At 50.5% G+C, this 23,952-nt stretch overlaps 1 protein-coding gene and 1 long non-coding RNA gene across 2 annotated transcripts; both read left to right on the forward strand.

Annotated features, from left to right (window-relative positions):
• Nucleotides 1-676: 676 nt before the first annotated feature.
• On the forward strand, nt 677-15,818 carry INKA2 (inka box actin regulator 2). Its single transcript, XM_036928889.2, has 2 exons — nt 677-912; nt 11,258-15,818. Exons 1-2 carry the CDS (start codon nt 856-858, stop codon nt 12,092-12,094), a joined length of 894 nt encoding a protein of 297 aa, XP_036784784.2. The 5' UTR covers nt 677-855; the 3' UTR covers nt 12,095-15,818.
• On the forward strand, nt 933-3,413 carry LOC130683391 (uncharacterized). Its single transcript, XR_008997087.1, has 2 exons — nt 933-1,606; nt 1,968-3,413. It is a non-coding gene; the product is annotated as an uncharacterized LOC130683391 (long non-coding RNA).
• Nucleotides 15,819-23,952: the final 8,134 nt, after the last annotated feature.

Consider the following 23,952-nt stretch of genomic DNA (forward strand, 5'->3'; position numbering starts at 1 on the left):
AAAAACTACCTGACATTGCCGTGTTTATTTTATTTTATTTTTTACTTTTTTCACGTGTTTGTCTCATCCCCTCCCGCCATATACATTCTTGAGCTCAAGGACCCTGTCTGATTCAGGGGACCTACAGCCTTGTCGGGATTCAGTAGAGCCTCCATTCCTCTATGTAAAATAACGGACCCAGCAGCTCCTGGGCTCCACGGGTGAGGGGTAGGCTGGGAGCACCCTGTACTAGAAGGTAAGGTGGACTCACACTTTCAGAGTCCACACTTTTGAATACTCCCCAAGTTCAAAGGAGCTCCTGAGTGCCTTCTTGGGCGGAGGGTGTTCCTTTTCTGAACCGAATATGGGAAACCGGGCCGACACTAAGGCACCTCAGCCTCTTACTGAGGCCGCTACCAGTGCCCGCTGGTTAAGACGGTGCTCTTTTTTTATGACCAGTGGGCCATGTACTTTGTTGGGGGACGTCGGTACAGTCTGGCGTGACGCCTGCCGCGCAGGCTGGACCAAGGGTCCCCTTGGTCACCCCCCAGCGGCGGCGGCCCTCGCCGGGTGCAAACACCAGCCGCGGGGCCCACCCGCGGCAGCCTAGCCCGCGCCCCCTGTGCGCTTTTCTCATTGGCTGAAGGCATCCCCCTTGCATTCTCATAGGCTGTCCCACTTTTTCCTCCGCCCCCAGCACGGACAGCGCGCAGTGAGCAGCCAGGAAAGCTCCCTAAGTCCCGGCCTCGGAGCAGAGGCCCGGCTCCGCACGGCGAGAGGCGCGGAGCTCTAGCCGCCTGGCAGAGCGTGCGGTTTCAGTGGGACCGCGGTTCCCACCCCGGGACTCTGGTGGAGCGGAGCCCGGCAAATGGGCGCATGAGGAAGAAGGGCAGGGAAATGGACTGCTATTTGCGCCGCCTCAAACAGGAGCTGGTAAGAGCGGAGCAGGCGCCAGGGGGCAAGAAGGGTGCTCCGCCCCGACGGGTACCTGGCCTCCGCCTGGGCTCCGGGAGCAGGGACGTGCGCGGGGTGCAGGAAGGCCAGAGAGGACAGGGGATAACGCGGGTCGGCAGGCAGAGGGCCCTGGCCTAAGGGAGAGGGTCCACCAGGAAACTTGGAGCGAAGATTTGTACGCGAGTGAGGCAGACGCGAACAAGTAACAGAGACTGAGCGAGTAAACCAAACCTAGACTGCAGTGTGCCGACAGAACCCAAGGGAGAAAAGAGGACGCACCCCGAGATGGGCAGACACGAAGCCGGAGTGGGACTCAGGCTCCCGCACGGAAAGAGCGGGACGCGCGGGTGCCCGGACGCCAGCGCTGCTCTGGGTACCCGGAACGCGCGGGGCTCCGGGAGGAGGGTGCGCGGGCCGGATCCCTGACCGGGGCAGGAGGTCAGTCGGGGACTGCTCGCTCGAGGGGAGCTGGCACCCTCTGGGGCCCCCAGCTCTCGGGTTTGGCAGAGCTGGCGCGGCTGCGGGGGCAGGCTTGGCCGACTGTCTGCCCGGGCTTGTCTGCCAGCAGGGAGGGGGCTGGCAGCTGTAATGGCGGGGGAGGGCCCTGCGCGGGAGGAGGGACGCCGCCTGGCAGATCGCGAGCGGGAGCTGCGGAGGCCCAGCCAGATGTCAGGTCTGGACTTGGAGAGTGCGGAGGGAGCGTGCGGAGGCCGGGTGTGCAGGGGCCGGGAGAAGTAGCTTAGTCTGGGGGGAGTAAATCACTCCAGTGGGGGGAGGGGTGCCTGGTTGGTTCTCAGACTACCTATACCTACTCGCCCTTACCCTACCCGACACCTTGTTTGTTCCTTCTCCCATCAGAATTCAGACATATTATGCACGTTCCCCCACCCGGCCTCCATGCCCATCCCTGTCAGCCAGGCTCGCTCTCGTGTCTTCTCCCCTGCCTCTTTTTGTGTCTCTTCGTTTGCGTCTCCTGCAAGTCGACCTCTTCTCCGTCTCACTTTTCTCCCGTCCTCTTTCTTCTTACTTTTCAGAGCCAGGGGCACCCAGGCTCACAGCAGCAGATCTGGATCCAGAAAGTGCTATTTCATGGCTCTCCAGATTCCATGACAGCCTCTCCCACTCTCCTGCCTGCAAACTGCACTTCTCGCACTGGGAAGGCAACTTGGCAGCTAATTAGGGGCCAGCTTAGCGGGAGGGGGTTCTTGAAGCAGCAGGTGTCCTCATTCACGCTTCCTGGTCAAGTCGCCCTGGACTCTTTCTGTCTGTCCCCCTCCAGGGCCTGTCTTCTCAGGTCAATGGTCACTTCTCTGGCACTTCCTCTTGAAGCCATTTTTGTGGTGACACTCACATGGGAAAGTTACCCACGGACATGCTCCATAGGTGAGGGACAGAAGAATCTCCATCATGTCCCTTCCCATACACGTTTTCACATGTGTCTGTTGTCAGTTTGGGATGGCTGGTTCCAGCCCACACTTACACAATTCTGATTTCCTGATTGTCCAATAGGACAAAGAAAGGTCAAGGTTGTTAACATATAATGTCTGAAGCCCAAGGCCCATGCTGAGAAAAGAATCTCATAGAATCCTCTTTTTATGCTTGGAATCTGGGACCACACCACCCACCTCACGATCTGCCTTAATAGAGGATTTGTGGGTGTTTCTGGCATGGGCTTGAATTTTAAAATCCTACTGATTTGCATTTTTTACAGCACCCTAGGTGGGAGGTGGTGAGGGGAGGAAGACAGATCGGATGCCAGGAGAATAAAAAAGACAAACAGGAATCTGCACTGAGCTGAGCTCCAGGCCTTGATTTGTACCCTCTCCTGCCAAGGACTTGAGCCCCAGTCCCTGAGAGAAGGAAGGGGAGAGGCTGAAGTCACTGAGCTCCCCATTAGCTTTCATTTGGCCCTTTGTCTGAGCAGCTTCAGCCTTTGACTCTGTTGGAGAGGAAGCCACATGCCTGGCCTGGGGCCCAGAATGACACTCAGATGGGAGAACTCTGCACCCCCCACCCCTGGTGCTCCACCCCCTCCCCAGTGCCTGTCTGTCCAGAGTGAGACAGAGCCGAGTGACAGGCAGAGCTATTAGAGTCTTGTTCACTCCCTGACACTTCAGCACAACGCTTAGGTAGCTGAGCCAAATCTCAGGGCCTCAGTTTTCCCAATGGGAGTGAAAGAGAAAGTAGAGCTGTTAGCCCAGACTCAGCGCTGGCTCCTCTAAGGACTCTGGAGACTGAATCCAAAGCAGCTTGGTCGTGGTGAGATAACAAGGTGTTGGTCTGTTTATACCCCAAGTCTGCAGTAAGGTGGGAAAGGCATACAGCCAGTCTGTGTCATGACTTTGTGGGGGTAGAGGGTGTGTGTGTGTGTGTGTGTGTGTGTGTGTGTTCATCCCAGGCAGAATCTTCCCTGCCACCCAAGAGGACTGTATGTTGCCTGGCTTTGCCCTACAATATACATTCATAGTACATGCCCAGAAGTGGTGTTCATGTCATATTAGTAAAGTTCTACATTCATTTATTCCACTAATACCCTTTAAAAAACATGCATCTTGCAGGGACTGGGTTAAATATGCTGGAAAAGAAAACATTAAAAAAAAACATTAATAGGTTGTGAAATTATCTTTGTCAAGGGTGTTCTGCACTCCACTCCTGCATCTTGGCCCTGTCCTTGCCCCAGAAAATCTAGACAACAGTCTGTTCCTGAAAACCAAAGTAGTAGAATTTCCTAATGTCCTGAAGCATAGTTTATACTATAACAAGTGAGCATTTGGGGGAAGTTGAGGGTTTGGGGATCCTGGCTCAATTGGGCTGATGTCTAGAGAACTGGCTCTTTCCCCGTGCCTGGAAGGGGACAGAGATCATATTTCAGGGATGAAATGTGGCAGGAGAGTAGCAGCAGCTGACACACTTCTTCACTAGGATAAGGGGCTCAGTACTACAGCTACGCAGCAGGGAACATCTCTGTCTCCCCTCTGGCAGCCAAAGAGGAGCCCTGCATGAAACACAGGCCTTGGGACCAGCTGTTCCTTACCCACTGCTCCCTTGAGGGCTTCCAACAAATGGGGTAGATACAGGCACACAGAGGCAGCAGATGTCAAATGCTCACAGGGCATTCCTTGTGAGTTCAGATCAGTGTAAAGCAAATAGAGTGTTAAAGGCTGAGTGATGGGGGCTCATTAAGGACAGCCAGGCTGGGAAGGCATCCTGGAAGAGGAGGAGACTGATGGAGGCCAGCTCCTGGAATGTCCATCCTAGCTGAGGCATGGTGAAACAGCCGAGGAGCTTCTATCAGTCCAGGAAACGTCCTTCTATCAGTCCAGGAACGACTTGATATTCCCAGAAGACAATTACCTAGCCACTAGAGGCCAGAAGTTCAGGAGGTTCTGGTATATGGTGGAAAACCAGGGCCTAAAGGCAAAATAAGGAAGAGAAAGAAAGGTGACTGGGAAGATACAGTAGGGACTGCCTTTGGCCCAGGGGGCAAAAGAGCAAATTTCTTGAGGCCAAAAAAGCTTTTGCAAAGGATCTTGTACTGTGGCCTCCCTTGAAGTTTAGATCTCAGGTGAGGATGACTTTGGACTAGATGATGTGGTATGGTCAGTGGAAAGAGTGTGGAGCATAGGATTTGGGTTTAGAACAACTTGAACTCAAATCCTGGCTCCGTGTGACCCTGACAGATGACTTAACTTCTCTGTGCCTTGGTTTTCTCATCTGTAAAATGGATCTTTAGAAATAACCTCTTTTATACAGCTACTGTCAATATCAAATTACAATTTACATATGGTGCCTCCCCAACTGTATGTCCTTAGCATACAGTACAGTACCTGATGTGTGTAGGCACTTGGTAAACTTGATGATGGACCGATCAGACTGGTGTGCACAAGTCATTCATTCATAGAACACATTTACTCAGTTCATACTATGACTGAAGTACTTTATAAGGAACTAGTGCTATGGTTACAAGTATGGAAACACTCATCCTGACTTCAGGGAACTCAGTTTAATATGAAAGACAATAATAACATTTATCTTAACATTTACTGATATCCTAGGCATATAATGTATTATGTCATTTCATTGCCAAAGCAACATTATGAAGTTGTACTTCCATTACTCCCATTTTATAAATGAGACATGGGGAAGTTAAGTGGCGTGGCCGAAGTCATAGAGCTGATAAGTAGCAGAGCTAGGATTCCAACACATCCAGTCTGACTGTAGAACATACACTCTTTACCAGTACATGTATGCAAACCTCTAGTACAGACACAGAAGACACTTAGTATATATGAGAGGCACAACTTCTGTGCTCTGAGAAGGGAGAAATTACCTCTAGCTGGGCATCAGGGAGAACTTCATGGAAGAGGTAGCATTTGAGCTAGACCTTGAGGGATAGATAGTGACACGAACAGGAGAAAAATAGCATTCCCAGCAGATAATGAAACATGAGCGAAAGGCACAGAGATGGAAGTAATGAGGATGTTCAAAGGCTGCCTAGTGGGGATGTTTGAAGACTTACTCGAATCTGCCTAGAACATAGGGTATATGCAGAGAAATAGTGAGCAGCAGGGCTGAAAGAGTTGTTGAGAGCAGACGATGAGGATCCTTGAATGCCATGCTGGAGTCTGACCTTTTCTGTGTGCGTTGCAGAGCAGCATGATCAGAGACATGCGCTGTAACCTAGGAGGCAGTATGGGGGGCAGGAGAGGGGAGGGGGTAAACTGAGACAGGAGAATGAGTAGGAAGGTTATTACAAGAGTCCACACAGGAGAGTATGAAGGCCTGAACCAGAAAGGAGAAAAGAAAAGTAACTTCTTGAGGTCCTGTGGATGCCCAAGGAACTTGACTGATGGATGTGGAGAGTATCTAAAGATGGTCAGGGAAGGGCTGGGAGAGGCTGAAAGGCAGGCAACCCTGACAGATCGGGCTCCTCTTCATCTGTCTGCCTCTTGCCTGAGCCCCCAGTAGATGGATCAGCTGGGAAAGTGGGCTCATCCATCTCACACTTCCTCTTTTCTTTACACTCCTCCCTCCTCCAGCTCTTGGCACAGTTTCTACTTCACCTTCCTGTTGAGGGTTCCAGCCAAGAACAGGGAGCTGTAAAGGTCCCTATTCACTGAGCTGGAGAATGGGCTGCTTGGCAAAAGTGAGGCTCTCCCCATTTCCGGCCTCACACCTCCTTCTAGCTTCCAGAGGGGCTGAAAGGAACTGTGGGGATCTTGTGAGTAAAGGGAGTGGGGGCAGCAAGGCAGGGCACGCTGCCAAGTCCATGGGCAAAGCTAGAGTCTGTGTCAAAGGATTCTGGCTGAGCTGGAAGAGGGCGTGAGATGGATGGATGGAGGGCACAGCTGTGGGATCAGTTGGGGCCTAGGAGAGGCTTGGGAAGGTTGCCGAGGATGCTGGTGTCACACTTTCCCATCCCCTCTCCTCCCACACCACAAAGGGCCAGTGAATGCCAAGGGGGAGCATGCTGTCCATGGAGAGCTGACCCCACACTACCCCCTTCAGGGCTCTGGGCTGGAGGTCCAGGATGGTAGGGTTTGGCTTCCCAGCAGCATTTCCCTGTACAGCCCCAGGCAGGCAGTTCTTTCCTCTTCAGATGATTCAGTGAAGAGGTGCCTGCAGTAGAAATGAAATGAATTGGGTCTTCGAGCACCTCCAAGACTTTGTACTCTTCCTCTCTTTATAATGGTAATGCCCTTTTACACATCCCACTGACTACCCTGGTTTCTTCTCAACAAAAAATCCTTTGAGGCTGAGAAGTCAGATTATGATTGCATGGGAAGCACACAGGCCTGGAGTAAGAGGGCTAGGCTTGGGGCCCCAGTCCTCCTATAAGAATACGTCCTATAAGAGCCTCAGGCAGTAGCTCAGTGTTCCCACTGGAAGTGCTCAAGGTGGCATTAGGTGATATGCAGAGGAAATACTTTTAGTCATACACACACACACACACACACACACACACACACACACAGTTTCCATTTGTTTATGGCAATGTATACATTTCACCTAAGTTTTTATTTATATAAAGTTATATTTAAATAGTAAATAGGAGACTAGGTCATATGTATATGGTGAAAATCATGAAAGAAGTCTAGGGAAGAATGTATGGGAAACACACCTCTCAGATCCCGTTTCCTAATGCATAAAGTGGGGCTAACTCCACCTGCCTAGCCAGCCTCCCAGGGTAATTTTGGGGCTCAGATAAGGCAATGTAGAGGAAAGGCCAAGTGCTACACACATGTGAGGGGTTATCATTTTACAGTCAGAATATGAAGCACAGAAGGTAGGTGGGGCTGACCAATGTCATGTGACTATTTGTCAGCAAGGGGTCCAGGCCAGGTCTCCAGACTACAGCATGTAGCTCTTTACAAACACTTGGAGGGTCCCCTGTGGCTGTCCAGCTCTCCTGCAGCAGTGAAGCCAGGAGCTGGTTTAAACGGCTGTGGGAGAGACTAAAGTTCGACATGAACATTTTTAGAATGAAATGTTTTTAGGCCCAGGAGATGCTAGGGGGCGGGAGATGGACTGTGGGGTGGGGAGTGGATGCAGGGAGGGTGAAGAGACCTTTCATGGCCTTCCTCAGAAAGGATTCTCACAACAGTGTCTGGGATGAGCTTACTATGGGTATTATGCTTGGTGGAGCTGGTTAGCCCTGAGTGTGTATGTGATGAGTACAGAAAGAGGGATAGGGCTGTTAACTCTGTTCTCACTCCAACCAATCAGGACCCAGCAAACCCTCTTTACGACTTTTCCCACTGACCCTGGAGGGCAAGTTGGGTATGATTTTGTCCTGTCCTGAGGAAGGGCCTTTGGCTCTGAGGCACTGGGAGGCCGAGAGGAACTCAGCCTCCTACAGGCTGGGGAATGGGTTTTAATGGTGGTGATTTCTAGCTGGGGATTTTCTCTATGAGACCCTTCTCCTTTGCTCCCACCCTAAACTGCCCCCTCTTCCCCCTCGTGGGTTCCTGAAGCAGAGAAGCCCTGGGATGTGAGAAGGTCTCACGCCCTGCATGAAGACAGCGATTTGCCCTCTGGCTCTTTCTCCTTGGTGACATCATCGCCTTTGGGGCTGGGAAAGGCAGCTCGCCTCTCAGTCAAAACCCAGCTGATACCACTGTCTCCCCTCTTCCTCGCCCTCCCGTTTCCCACACTCTGCTTCCGTCTTCCCTTCTCCCTCTCACAGCTGTCTTCTCCCCCTTTAAGTCAGCACCCCCTGGCTGACCCATCAGCCGGCATGAGTGGACGAGAGATGCTGAGGCTTCCCTTTCCTTCCCCTCTCCTTCCTGTGTGTGCGGTGGGCATGGGAGAGAAGGGACAGGACAAGGGATGCATTTCCCCTTGGCCAGACTAGGTTTGAGTGAAGTCCTGTCTTTACTCCATGTTAAGGTTCACTGAGGAAGAAATGTTTGGAAGTTCTTAGGGAGTCTTTAATTAAGATAGCCAAAATCACCTCTAGGCCAATCTGTCCAAAGCTGTACCAGGCAGGAACTCTTATTCCCAATTTAAAGAATGGAGAAATTAAAAAACAGAATTTAAATAACCTGCCCAGATCACACAGCTATTATATGGCAGAACTGGGATTTGAACCTTATTCCATTTGTCTCCCGTACCTAAGATCTTAACCCATACAGAATATCATTTTCCATATGGGTGTAATTTTAGCTCCTGTTTACTTAAATGGGACCTCTGTTTTATGGACAGCCCTGAATTCATACATACCCACACATTCATTCTCACTGGAAAATGGTACAAAATGTCAGCATGATTTCTTAAGGATTTTTCCATTCTGGAAGAGATTGAATGGGGTTATTTCATTCCTCCCACTGCCTCTGACCTGGACTGTGTTCAGCCTTCTGGAAGGAAGCCTGCAAGCAAGCTCAGACTCCTTGCTTCTTGGTGAATTGAAACCTTAAGAACTGTGCCTTCCCCTTTCTCCCTGTGTAATGAGCAGTCTGGAGGGAAGATTTAGATTATTCAGTGGTACTCAATATGTGTTTCATGGGTATATAGCAAGTGTGAGGTGCTAGCTTGGTTTTGGGGAGACATAATGTATAGATTGGTCCCTGCACTCAAGCAGATGCTCAGAAAATATGTCATGAGTGACTGAGCACTGGAATGTGTGGAGGAGCTGGGGTGGGTATATGAGTAGCAGGACTACAGGGAAGAATATTTTACATATCACAGAAGAGGTTCTGACCAGAACATGGAGTGCGCATATGGGAGCAGAGAAAATCTGCATGGCAAGTGACATGGTCAGGGGTGTGTGTTGGGAAGACTGACCTGGTGGCTGGAAGGCTTTGAGGCAGCTTCTGCAGCCCTCCAGGAGATGGAAAGGCAGACCTGAGATATCGGGACAGAAACACGGTGACTGGGTGGAAAAGCCAAAAATGACACTGAGGTTCCAGGTTGGGGAGACAAGGAAAGTAGTTTGAGGGAAGAGGCTGAAATAGAGAAGTCAGAGAAGCAGTTTGCTGGGAAGGGACCTTGAGGAGTGTGGTTTGGGGCTTAGAGTCTCCTTTGACCCTGCTCTGGGTCTTCCCAGCTGCGGCTGAGCTGCCTCTGAAAGGACAGGGGGTGGAAGCCAAAGAGGTCAGAGCTAGGGGCCATTGGCAGGCACAGGCTGTGGCTCCTGCTGCCACAGCTCAAATGGAGTGTGCTTGCCCAAGGTCCCTAACCACCACTTCCTCTGGCCCTGTCTTGGGGAAGGAGCAGGGTGTGGCCAGTCCCACACTCAGCAAAGGCCTCCTTGCCTTGAGGGACAGTCAGTTGTCTGCTGTGCTACTGGCTCAGGAGAGCCTGGACTGGCCCCCAACCTCCCCACAGGGCCGGGCTTGGCAGGGGAGGGTTTGACTTGGAAGCCTGAGAGGGTCAGTGCCTGCCCTCCAAGTCCCTCCTTGCCTCCACCCTGTGGGCTTAGCTCTGTGCATTAGGCCAAGGCTTGGAGGTAAGATGATCCTGTGGTCTCTGAGGGGTGGAAGAAACAGATGGTCCCCTCACATAAGGTTTACTGTTGGTAACATGAGCAGATCTTGAGAGGGAGCTGGCAGGACCATGGCAGCTTGGGCCCGGGGATGGGAACCTCGTGAATGTTATCAGACGAAGCACCCCCTGCCCAGCCTCCAAACTCGGCCCTCACCCAAGTCAGTCTCTCAGCCCCTTCCAGCTGGCACCTGGGACTCGGGCCTTAGACACCCACAAAGGGACTGGGGAGCTGGCCCCCAGTGTCCCTGCTCTTGGCTGGGCCACCAGAGCCAACTGGGCTGAGGGGGCAGGAAGAGCCCTGGAGCCAAGTCTGAGAGCAGCTGACAGAGGACAGGTGTCTGGAAGAGAGAGAGGGCTGGGAAGAGCTGGGTTTCTGCAAACAGGAGCCTCATGGCCTCCTTATCTCTCTGCCGACCAGCCAGATGTGAACAGGAGTGAAAGGAAACCCCAGGCCTACCCTTTCTCTTAGGGAATCTGAGTGCTCCTCTTCCTCAAACATCCCTTTTAGCCCTTCTCCACTGCCCTGTGGAGGTCAGAGGAGCCCTAACACCCAGCCCCACCGCCCAGACATCCTGAGGCAATGCTTGGTGGTTCAGACTACAGCACTTGGAGGAGATGTCCTGTGTTTGAGTTCCCACAATACAAGGTGTGTGACCTCAGACAAGGTACTTCACCCCAGGCTGGTTAACTCACTTGTTAAAATGAGAACAATAATAGCAACCTCGCAAGGTTTACATAAAGGTTAAATGGGATGATGTGCCTAGAGTACCTTGCTCAATTCCTATTACACCGTAAATGCCCACAAACTGTTACTGTCCTTGTCATCTTCATCTCAGACTCAGGGGAAAAGAGGGCACAGTCACACAGAAAGACAAAGATGGCCACCGCAACTCTGTGTGCCCTCAAACTGATCTCAGCACCACCTCTTACTGTCTATGCAATCTCAAGCAACTTACCGTGAGCCTCATCTGTTTCCTCATCTGTAAAATGGGAACAATGTCACTGCCTCATAAAGTAGTTGGTGAGATTAAATATGGATTTATATATATGCATATATATACATATATGTAGCTATGTTGCTGAGGAGAGTGCTTGCCTCTGCAAGTTAGCTGCCATTAATATTATTTCCTTTACCCAGCCATATGAGTGTTAACATTCCTCCTCTCCCAGCTCTGATCTGCACTGTACTAGGTTTAACAGAGGTGGGGTCACTGGCAGGCTGGAATGCCCCTGAATGTGTGTGTGGCAGGGTGGGGGGGGCTAGGGGCAGGGCAGTGAGGGCAGCCCCTCCCCCAGCCCCCCCTTGGCTCACGAGCCCTGTGCTGTCTGTCCCCTGCAGATGTCCATGAAGGAAGTGGGTGATGGTTTACAAGACCAGATGAACTGCATGATGGGAGCGCTGCAAGAGCTGAAGCTTCTACAGGTGCAGACAGCACTGGAACAGCTGGAGATCTCTGGGAGGGGGCCTGCCCCAGGCTGCCCTGAAAGCCCCCGAACACAGCCTGAGTCCACTTGCTGGGATAGGGGAAGAGGTCCTGCCAGGCCTATGGCCTGCTCCCCTTCCAACCAACCTTCTCTTGGCAGCAACGCCAAGTGTCCCTCCCATAGGAGTGCCTGTGGGAGGGGTCTGGCCGCCCTGCCCAGGACACAGCTGCCACAGCACCACAGCTGTGCCCAGCAGGGGCCAGAGCCGGCAGAACCCGACGACTGGACATCCACGTTGATGTCCCGGGGCAGGAATCGACAACCTCTGGTGTTAGGTGACAACATTTTCGCGGACCTGGTGGGGAACTGGCTGGACTTGCCAGAACTGGAGAAGGGTGGGGAGAAGGGTGAGACTGCGGAGGAGCCTAAAGGAGAGAAGGGCCAGCCCCAGGAGCTGGGCCGCAGGTTCGCCCTCACGGCAAACATCTTCAAGAAGTTCCTGCGTAGTGTGCGGCCTGACCGTGACCGGCTGCTGAAGGAGAAACCAGGCTGGGTGACACCCACAGCCTCAGAGCCCCGAGCAGCACGCTCGCAGAAGGCCAAGAAGCGGAGCCATTCCAAAGGCTTTGGACGTTTCTCTTTCCAGGGCACAGCAGAGCGCACACAGGGGGGTAATCCTTCCACAAGTTGCCCCAAGGCTCTGGAACCCTCACCCTCTGGCTTTGATATTAACACAGCTGTTTGGGTCTGAATCATAGAAACAGACAGTTGACTGACCCCCAAAGGGCCAGGTCCCAGTGCTGAGACCCCTGGAAAGAGGGCAGGTGGGCGATATGGCTTTCAAAAGCCCAATTCCGAGTTCCTTTCCTCCAGAAAGGAGGGAGAAGCGACAAGAGTATCTGGACCAGGGCAGACAGGCTTGTGGTCGGAAGAATCTGTGGCCAGACTGGCCAGTGGGGGAGGTGGGCTCCTGGATGGAGAGAGTGAGAGTGTGTGTGTGTGTGTGTGTGTGGTGCTCACTTTGGGCTGGAGGTGACAGCTGGGGAGGGGCCAGGGGTCAGAGACTAGGTAATCCTTTTGACATTCCTTCGCTGCTCCCAAAGACCTCAGTCAAACATTCTGTATGGATTAGGGTGCTGCAGGCTCCCCAGAGAGGCCCCCAGTAAAGACCTCATCTCTCATGTCCCCAACCTTATAACTGTTTGCTTCCCTGGCAAAGCACTGCTCCAGGCACAGGTATTAAACCCCAGTCATCAGCAGGGGGCAAATTTCCACCCCACCTCTTCCTGTTGCCTTTGAGATTTCAGCCCATACCTGGATCCTGAGAAATGAGCTGAATGAGTATGTATAAGAAATACTTGGGGAAACCCATGTCTTTCCAAAAGCACAGGAAAGATAATATATTTGTTTAGCACTTTAAAGTCTGAAGGCCTTTTCATAGCCATTATCTCCTTGGTAAGTGGCCACGGAAGGCAGGTATTATCCCCATTTTCCCGATGAGGAAGCAAGCCGGGATACGACCCCTACCCAGGACCACGCCGCAGGCATGAGGCGGACCAGGCCAGTGCTCACTGAGTCCTGGAGTCTCACCCTCCTTTCCCAGCACGTCTCCAGCGTTGAACCCGGGACGGATGAACCTGTGTCTTTCAATAACGCGAAGGCAAGCCCAGAAGAAATTCGCACGCATTTTAAAATTCCAGTTCCATCCGGTGGGCTCCCTCCCAGCTGGGCAGCTTTCGGTCCCCTTTCCCGGGTCGGGACGGCGGGGCAGCCCCAAGCTCCCGCGCCTGGGGCCGCTCCTAAGCCGCCTGGCCTCGTGGCCCGGCGCGCACGGCCCCGGGAGCTGCCGTTCTCGCCCATCCCGGCAGGGGCCGCCGCCAGGGGGCCGAAGGCGTTTGGGCCGACCCCGCGCAGGCAGCACTCCCTCCTCCCCTCGCAGCCGCCCGCCAACCTCCCCTCTGCCTGACAGAGGGTGACAGCTGCAATTAAAGGCCGCCTTCCTGCCCTCAAAGCATTAGTAGCACATTGGAGAAGAAAAATAAGAAGAAAGGCTCTTCCTGCAGCCTGGACCTCCCCGGGGACGATGGAGGGAGGGGGCTTAGAGCGAGCAGCTCCTTAACCTGAGTGGGGGGTGGTTAGAGTAACTTAATTTTCCAGGCAATCAAATGGTAGATGTTTAGTGTTCGTGGAGAAAGGTACAAGAGAAAAGGCAGTAATTTTTTTGAACCCTTGCTGTTTGCCAGGCAGTGTTTACGACATGTCTTAAACTTCAAAATGACCCTAGAAGATACTGTCCTTGGTAAATCAGTGGAGGCTCGTAAGGGTCATGTAAGTTGCCCAGATCAGGCTAGCAGCCAATGAAAGAACCAGGACCTGAAACAGAGGATCCTCTGGCTCCAAAACCCCTGTCCTTTCTTCTCTCCCTGGAGTTCTGGGAGTTTGCCAGCTGAGCTAGCCCTTTCTGGAAGAGCAGGCCCCTGCCATCCTTCATGCCTCCCCACAAGACTGTGACACTCTGGTCCTGGGGGAAGGCCCACTGGCTGTGACTGCCTTTGGTGGCAGTCATGTGTGCATGTGTGTGTAGAATGTGTGAAGATTCCACCTGAACTGCTGAGTTCGGAGAAGAGGGAGTCATTTGCTGGTGGGTGGTGGTGAAGCCATACAGCAATTACTCAAGAAGGCACCAGCTCCAAGATGGGAATGATTCTACAGGAATCCATGTCACCTTTTGGTCATTCATCTGTAACTCATCTGTTTTGTGGACCAGTCATGGCAATTCAGACCAAATGGACAAAACCTTATGAACACCTCCCAGTGCCAAGCATTTTGATAGGAACTAAGAACAGAGCAATGAAAAGGACCCAATTCCTGACACACTGGGTCCAGCGGGAAGAAAGAAGTGACTCTTAACCCACTCGTTAGCCAGAAGGAATGCAAGGGAATGAAAACTCACTTTAACCTGGGCCACAACAGAACAATTAGCGGTGTGAAATTTGCTGCCAACATCAGTCACAGATGTCGGGCACTGCCATCTTTGCGTTCTTATTTCCTTCTCACCACACTCTGGAAGTGGCTGCTGTTACTCTTATTTTACATGGAAAAGCTCAGAGAAGTTAAGCATTTCACTTAGGGTCACAGGGGCAGAGCTAGGACTGAAATAATTCAAACTGACTTCCAGTCTTGTGCTTTTCACACTACCACACAAGTTGTCTGTCTCTGCTCCAAAGCCAAGTCAAAGGGAACAACAAAACCTGTCCCTCCTGTATTACCCTTGCAAGGATCATTAGTGGAATGCCAACTCTCCGGTGGGGGAATTTTGCCTGGGTCTTAACAGGGCTGTTGTACCACCCCATCACTATGTCATGCTTTGCTAATGAAAGATTATGGCCTGCTCATACACCTCCCATAATTTTTCCTTTTCTTCCTCCCCTTCTGAGCCCCTGCTCGGACAATGATGGAGACTATTTACTGAAACTGAGAGAAGTGGGGACTGGGAAGGCCTGGGGCCTAAACAATGCCAGAAAATGTAGTGGTGGGGAGCTGTATGCAGAAGAAGGTAGTAGAAGCAAGCAGAGAGAAATTGACAGCTTAATTCTGCCCCTGGGGCTCATTTTATGGTTAATTAGGACATGCAAATAAGCTGGTAGCTCATTTAAAACCCTCCCTGGCATGGGGCGCACACCTCACACCTGGCCCGCTTCCCTGACAGGTACAAGGACCCCCTAATTGGCCCAGGCATCTGCTCAGGGCCCCACCTGCTTCTCTGTGGCTCTGTGGCCAGAGAGTGTCTGTAGATGTTCCTCACCATGAGTAGGAGCCAGAAGAGTCTCTGCTGGGGATGGCCAGTGAGCCTGCCTGGTCTCCCTCCTCTCTCTTTCCAACCTGGCCAACTTGGGACCCCTCTTTCCCAGAGAGCACAGGCCCCTCTCCCTCAAGCACCTCCCCTGCACCCACTCATCACGTTGAGACCTGAACCCGAACAGGCTCTGAGGAAGAGAGACCTGGTTCAGCACCCCCCTGCTCCCCTCTCCAGAGCCCCGTGGGGAAGAGGGCTCCTCTTTCCCAAGCCACACCATTTCCTACAGGGCCTCCACAAAAGCAAAAGCACAGCCTGTCTCTGGGGAGCAGGAGCCAGTCCCCAGCTTTCTGTCCACTTCAGGGGGCTTCCCCAACTACGGCAGTTTGGGCACTTCTGCCAGCACCATGGCATGGGCACTACATTTGGAGCCAAACAGGATATGAGGCCCAGTTCTGTCACTGTGTAAGCTTGAGCATGCTGCTTGACCTCTCTGAGTCTCATTTTTCTCATCTGTGATACAGGGATAATGCAGGGCTGCCATGAGATTTAAAGGACATAACACACAGTATCTAGCACACAGCAGAAGCTCAATATATATTGGACCACCTGCCCTTCAGTTTAGGCGCTATGTGACCCAGGGTTAAAAAAACTTGCTAAAATAAATAAATAAATAAGAGGCTTTCTCTGAGTCTTGTTTTTTTCTGTTAAAAATGTATAGTAGTCCTATTACCTGACAGGATTGTAGCAAGGATCAGAGAAGACAATAGATGTGAACATGCTTTTCTACACTGTAAAAATACTACCCAATGGGCTGTTATTTGCCAAATGGCAAACAATGTGCACTTCTCCATGGAAGGATGGTACGTGCGTGGGTGTATGTTGGGGGTGGGTATGCAGGGGCCAGCAGCATGGCTGAGCTGACCCACTGCTTGACGATGGACTCCAGTGGCCCACCACTCCTGCACCACGGTCCTCCCTCACAGTCACCCTCAGGGCCCTCACATTCCTGGCAGGGACCAGAGTTGAATGAGCCAAGTTCTGATGGTTTTGAGAAGACTCAGGCCACTGATCTGCTTCCTTGACCCTTTAAGGTCTTAGTTGCTAGAGTCCCTGCCCCACAACCCCCTCTCCCTGCACCTCCCTAGGGACTAGTGGCCTATAGATGCTGTGGCTGTCCTAGAATCCATTCCCTCTGGATGGGGTGGGAGGCGTGGTGCAGGGAGTGTTCGTGAAGCCCACCCGCAACAAGAGGTCTTGGGGCTCAGGCCCTGCTGCCAGAGGAAGGGCAACAGGCCAGGGGCTGAGCAGACCCTGGAGGTACAGGACAGGGGCATAAGGATCTCAGACTGGGATCCCCCCTTGGTGCTGTTATTAGGATGTCTCCTGCCTCCCTTCTGCCCCGTCCACCCAACCTTAAAACAAACAGGGTAATGAAACCTCTTTCCCAGATTTCCTCTGAATTTGACAGAGTCCTTATTTCCTGCTCATCTCCCTGTGTCCTTCAGACAGTCTGGACATATCCCACTGCCCACCACCTCCAAGCCTCGGACATACACCCTCAAGTTCTGGCATATGCACAGACACACACAGACACACAGACCTACTTGCTTGCTTGTGTGGGCACCACAATTAAGTCATCCTTGCCAACTTCCACAAAACAAAGCCCACATGCTTGTCCCCCACTAGACCCTCCTCTTTATTCCTCCCCCTGTAAGTGTTCCGTCCACCCACCCCAGTGCTGAGAGCTTCTTTATGTTCCTGGTTAGAGAGAGGCCTCCAAGGAACAATGAGGGGACAGAGCCTTCCTCTGGACACCTATTCCTCAACACAGCACGTGGGGCAGTAATAATCTGACAAGGGGCCATGACATTCACCTTACACTTGGCCTTCTCCCTGCATCTAGGCCAGGCCCTGGAGAGAGGCGGGAGCAGAACCTCCCACTCTTTACCAGGTGTCAGGCCGCAGCTGCTGCACTCCCTGGCTTCCATTCCAAAGAATCCACTCTTCGTAAGCCCTTGTGGGCACGTCCTTCAAGATGACCGCCCCCTTCCAGAGACATAGAAGTTACTGCCAAAAGCAATCTCCCACATGCTTCGAATGCCCCCTCACCTGACCACGACCCACTGCCCCTCCTTCTACTCTCTCCCCTCTGAGACAGACACCCCCTACTTTCCGTATCTGGCCGAGGAGGGGTGGTTCAGGCCCAGCAGGCACCTCTGACACCCAGTCTGAGGCTGCCTTCTGCTTCTTGGGGGTGTTAGTTTGTGGGGAAGTTATCTCCATCCAAGGGAAGACACAGGCTTTGTTTCCTGGTTTTGTCCACTCTGCTAGGTGCTCACCCTGGCTGCTTTCCCCTTCCTGCTGGGCTTCTTCCGGAGTCCCCTGCCTCCTGTCTTCCTACCTGGAGGCTGGAGCCTGCAAGGAAATGCTGCTGTGGGTCTGGAAGAACAGAGGAGGAAGTGAAGGAAATGTCTTCAAGATCCTGTGACTTCATCCTCACTTCCCTGGGAGTCTGGAGGCCTAGTCTTGCCCAATTAGACACCCCAAATGTGGTCAGCTTTATTTCTGGGCATTTCTCATCCCCCACTGTACCCGCCCGGAGATAAGCCAATTAAGGGCTCCAAGCTCAGGTTCTGAATGCCTTTAGGTCTTTGCACCTGCTGTTCCCTGGGGACTTTGTTTTCCCAGTGCTGCAGGCTGGCTGACTTTTACTCATCTTTCACTCTGCAGTTGAAAGGGCATGTCTTCTGTGGAGCCTCCCCAGAGGCTGTACCCAACCACAGCACTTACTTTGTAAGTCCCTCTTGTGCACATTTATCTTCCTCTCTAGAGTGCAAGCACCTCCAGGGTAGCAACTACTCATACATCTGTGTCTCCAGTATGGACGGAACACAGGGCCCTCAACGTGACCTCCACTCCTGAATACACCCTCAGCTGAGCCAGACTCCTGTGTCTCCTAGTTTATGTGACACTTGTAGTCAACAACTCCTCAGCAGCCTCCCAAGGCCCACTGAACATGCTACTCTTCAGCCCACTTTCTGGGAGAAGAGAGAGCTCCAGCTAAATCAGTTTCAGGAGCACAATGTCTCCACTCCCAGCCTCACTCTGTAAGTTGTTGGGCAGTGCCCTCTGCCCCTGGCGTATTGCTTTGGCTTCTCCGCCCTAGCTTCCCAGGCAAATTCTATATAATGCAGGCTGCCCACAGCTCAGGTCCTTTGAATGATCACAGCCACTTCTCTCCCATGCCTGCTCAGTCCCAAGTGGATCCCGACTTGCACTCTGGAATCACCTCACTCAATCTCCAAGTTTTCACCCTTTCTGCTTGCTCCTTCTCCACAGCCTTCCTGACTTCTTTTTGGCAACATCTGGCCTCGGCCTTACTCTGTCCTAGGAGTTTCTCCCAACCTGCTTTGCCAAGAACCCCCACCCCTCCTGGGGACATTGAGTCTGCTACATTCTCTTTCCCTCATTGTGATTATCGAGGGTCAGGGTGGTGCAACAGGGAAGGAAGTTGAGAGTTGGGTGTTCAGCCCCTTCCCTACCTCCAGACCCAGTAACTGGCCACACTCCAGGCATTGTCTTCCAGGCACTGAGCTGCCAGCGAGGCAGCACACATTTAGTCATTTGTGTGGAAGTGGTGGGAAAGGGGAGGATTACTAGGCATTAAAAAAATTTTTTTAAAGCAAAACAAAGCAGCAGAGGTTCCCCAGAAGGGGTAAGTTTAGCATCTGAAATTCTCTGCATTGACTCAGCTCCCTGAGCAAAAGTGCCGAGGCTGGTAACTTTGTCCCGGATGGCCTCCAAGTACTCATTCAAAGCCTCCACCTTGACTGCCGCACAACTGCCTTAGAGCTTGCTCCTTACCGTACGGAGCCCTGGGCCAGACTGACTTAAGCAGGTGTTAGAAACCCCGATCCAAGGTTCCAAGCATCTGTTCAGAAAGTCAATTTATATCCTAGGAAAAAAGAGGCTAGGCACTGACTGCGTCAGTGATTTGAAGAGCCCAAATTCCAAAGGTCTGACCTTAGCTTCAGGACCCTGCTGGGAGTATAGGAATCAAATATCTTAAAACTTCTCTCAGGGAAGGGAGGCAGGGCCCAGGGTCCAGCTCCACAATTCCAAGGCCTGCTTTCCAAAATGGGAAGACTTCATGTTTAGCATCCCCTTAATCCTGATAGTTCCTTCAAACTCTGCAACCCATTCAACTGGAGAGACACCAGTGGAGCAAAGGGCCAGGTGGACAGGGCCTACAGAAGTGTGGCCTGTGTCCTTCCTCTCAGCCACAAAGGGAAGGCCTGAATCATGGGACCTTGGTGGGACAGTTGGCACCTACTGAACAGGGGTGCAGCAAGAAGAGCCTTGGCAGTCGGTAGGCAGGAGGGCCAGAGAGGCTGCCATTGCCTGCTATGTAGTAACAGTAGAGAGGAAAACTTGGGAGGGTGAAGGTGCGAACTAATATTCACTGCAGTGCCTAGCCCCTTATTTCCAGGACCAGTTGGTGCTGAAAGATCTGAGGGGAGCAGAGTCCTGTCAGGAGCAGCAGCGATAAACAGAACTGAAACACGAGATTTTTCAACTTCAATCCAGCGCCAAAGAATCAATGCTGGTTCTCTTCTAAACTTTTGTTTGGAAAGATCACCATATGCCTCAGAGACCATCTTCTTTAGGGAAAGGGGGACCATCAGAGTCCATGAGAGTAATCTGTGGGTAAAACTGCAATATTTCCAGAATCTCTTGCCTGGCCTTAGTCCATCTTCATATCAATAGGTGTTTACAAGGGGTGGAGAGAAGCTGTTCTCCCCTTAGTCCAGCCAGGATGGGAAGAGACATGAGCGAGTGGGAGCAGACTTCTTGTAAGCAATAAAAGGCTTCTCCCACTTTATTTTTCCCTTTGACTGATTTCAGCTTCACACGTTTCCCTGGTTTATTTGCCCGGGGCTGGGAACACATCACCCCCCCGCACCCCTCCAAGTTACAACTTTTAACATTGTGATTTTCATCCTCATTAGTTTTGGCATTTCCCACGGCTGCCCCCTCCACACCTCACCTAGATGACTGCTAGCTGTTATTTACCTGGCTCAACTTACTAGACTATTTCTTGTTCCAAGGCCTGTCAGGATTTGGCCCCTATCTACTTTTCTAGCCTAACCCTTCCACATAAACACCAAATAAAACTAGGAAACTTGTTTGTTTTCTACACTTGCTTTTCCCTGAAATATGCCCATAACCTCCCCCTTCTCACCTGCTGAAATTCTACCTTTCATGCCTAGTTCCAACTCCACTCTCTGAACATTTCAGATCACTCAGAACAGAAAGTATCTGCCCCTTCTGTCTCATACTGTGTTTAAAACTTTTTTATGGCACTTTTTTTTAGTTCTTTGTGACCTACCAGTTTCTATGTCCAGACACTCCGTCTTCCCTCTGCCACTACGCCTTCCCAGCTGGAGCCGGCTGAACTTGTACACTAGATCCTGTTCATCAGCCTACTCAGTTTTCCTCTTGGTGGATGGATCACTCCCATCAGCACCAAACATGAGCTGTTTCTCCCAACAGAGCAGTCCAGGCTGGATGTCCTGTCTCCCCTCCACCTACCAGACACTGGCGTCCCCACTCCACTGACAGCCTGTCAGTGTCCCCAGTGACTTCCACACTCGTCTTCCAACCTCAGGAGGGAGTGCCTGGACCTCTTCTCTATCTATACTCAACTCTAGCGATCCTATTTAGTTGTTTTTAAATATTAAATGTAAATCTGTCCAGACCTCTTTCCTGAATTCCAGACCCATATCCAATTGCCTACTGTACATCTCTAGAATCTGACATGCTTCTCATGTTTTCTGTATGTTCCAAGTGGGGCTCTGATCCACTCCCTGTTCTCCTTCCAAACCTTCTCCTGTCATGATCCTCATTATCTTACTGGCCAACATTTTTGGAGTCACCTTTGACTCCTCTCCCCCATCCGGCATTTGTCAGGAAACCCTTTTGGCTCCACTTTCACACTTGATCATCCAGTCTTCTAACTGGTCTCTGCTTCCATCCTTGCCTGTCTATAGGCTATTTTCAACTCAACAGCCAGACTATTCCTGGTGGTAGGCTGACTCAGATCATTTTATATCCCTTACTTACACCCCTCTCATGGGTCTCTTAGTAAATGCTTTAGGAAATTTGCCCCTTGCCCAACCCCACTCTCTCTCTCTGCTGTTTCCTACTACTCTCCCCCTTGCTCACTCTGCCCCAGCCACATTGGCCTCCTTGCTAGCCCCAACATGCCAAGCACATGTCCACCGTATGGCATCTGCACAGACACTTCCTGCTACACAGGCCATTCTTTCCTCCAAGCAGTTGTATGGGCTGCATTTCAAATATTTATGCCAATAGCAACTTCAGTGAGACCTAAACCTTTGACCTACTACCACAACTCTCCTCCTGCCTGACAGGCCTAGCCCTTCACACTGCTTAACTCTTCTCCACAGGACTCATTACACATGCATGCATTTGTCTTGTCACCTGCCAAAACCTCCATGAGGGAAAGGATTTTGTTTTCTATTATTCACTGCTGTATCCCCAATATGCGGCTCAGCACCTGACATACGGGAGAAGCACATTAAATATTTATTACAGGTTCATAAGGATTATGCCTTTTCTGCTTTGTATGACTTACAAGAACTTTTACATGGTTAAAAGTAAATAAGCACAAGAACTTGCACATGGTTAAGCTTAAAAAAATGCATTGAAAACAACAGCTCAAAATAAGAGACACATCACTGCTTAAAATGGGAAGGTTTATTAAGGTTTTTCCTCAAGAGGAACAGCCAAGCCCATGTTTCTTAAGAGAAGCAATTAGCAGGAAATGTATGTCACACCTTGGGCCCTGAACGACAGGAAGCTGCTGCTTAATAAGCCAAAGAACCTGCATTCCCCAATTCCCTTTTAAAGCTATTGTTAAGGTCTGCAAAACAGCATCCTTCCCAGAAAACAAAAGTAGGCACCCAGTTCAACTCTCCAGCTGTTCTCAACAAGAATATTTAAGCAAGACATGGCATTAAATGGACTGCACATTCAACACATTGCAGATGAAATTGTAAGAATAAGCCATGTTCACTGCAATGTCTGTACTACATTTTCAAGAATGATTTGCATTTTTTACATTTTGGGGGAATAAAAATGCTAGAAGCTGGGTGGTTAGACTGCCTCAAAGCTCACATTCATTTCCCTCCCCACAAGATGGGTTCTTTCCAGATCCTGGACAAGCACACAAACCACCCTGCCCTTTTAAGTTTGCAGCTGAGTCAAGATGGGCTACTCTCACACACATTTAAGCAGCACCTTAAATGGGCATAAGACCCTAATAAAATGAAAGGTTATTTAAATGTCATTCCTTCCTCCGAATACATGATATTTTCTCACACTTTGGTTTCACCACACACATATAATTTATAAGAGCATATTTTGTGTCTTCAACATTCTACCGTGATTGCTTACAAAGGAAAATACTGAGGTAATCATTATTTTTCTGTCCCTCAGTTCTGAAAACAAAAATTAGATACATGGACAAATAAACATGTACCAACAGGAAAAATGAGGCAAAATACTGGTAATTGGGCAGGTCCAGAAAATGAAGAATGTTCAAATGTGAGATAAAGAGCTCCAGATCCAGTAACCTGCTTTAATTAAGTTAGTAAATAAAATAAAGATCAGAATCTTTCAAGGACCTTTTTTCAAGTATGTTCTAACTTCAAAGCAGCAGCTTTTTCAGAGGAGTAAAAGGTGGCTAGTTATGATGGCTGATCAAGATGCCAAACAGAGATTAGTTCAAAGTTGTAGGGGAAGAGTAACACCAATATTCATACTTCTATGAAGATTCCTAAGAACTCACGCTGCAGGCACAGTTCAGTAAATTACAGTATTATTCATTCTCTGATGAATTTTGTGTATGTCCGATTACAAACTATTGAGGGAAGGCCTTTATGCCCCTGTGAGGAACACAGTGTTTGTAGACAGTGGTTGTAGAATAGGCGGTTTGAATACATACTCTTAGGTCACTGTTTGTAGAAGTGTTAATTGATACTGAAGCTCCCCCTGGTGGAGGATAAAATTACAGTTCAATTATGTACTTACTGTTAATTTCTACAATTAGATTGGGAGCACAAGTAAGCCATTAAAATAATCTGTGTTTTAGTGGAAAGAAAAGCAAACGAGCCTCCTTTAAATTCTATATAACTCACATACCCAAAGCTATTATACTTTCAATAGCCACAAATACCAAGATGGTGTCAATTCTCAGATATATATTTTTCAGCTATAAAAATACATCTCATCTCAGGTACCCTCCCCTCTGGAACGTGCCCTATAGAGTTCACACGGGCAATCCAGAAGCACACAATTCACATGTTCCAACAGGATACCCTTCCATCTTGCTCAGCAATGGCAGATTTCCTTGAGATAACAATGCCTATCTCTGATTTCAGCAGGTCTTGATCTATATACTACTGTGTGGCACAAGGGCATCTTTCCTCAGTTCCACCTTGATCCCAAGTGGACTATGTGAGATGCAGCAAAGGAATCCAGTACCTGTCATCTTTCTCTACTATGTTCTGAAATACAGGACACCAAGTTTATGTTAATAGTTGAACAGATTGTAACTTGGAGTTATTCTCATTTAATGATTTCTACTTAGTCTGGTAAATAACCACACAATCTATGTAACAGGTAATATTTAGAAATTTTCACTCATTTGTGAGATGTTTGTCTGTGATTTTAAGTCCAAAGAAATGATTGAGACAAGTTAAGTTTTAAAGCGGAATGACTTTAGA

Source organism: Manis pentadactyla, chromosome 4 (assembly GCF_030020395.1).
Source record: "Manis pentadactyla isolate mManPen7 chromosome 4, mManPen7.hap1, whole genome shotgun sequence".
In the NCBI taxonomy this organism is placed as follows: Eukaryota; Metazoa; Chordata; class Mammalia; order Pholidota; family Manidae; genus Manis; species Manis pentadactyla.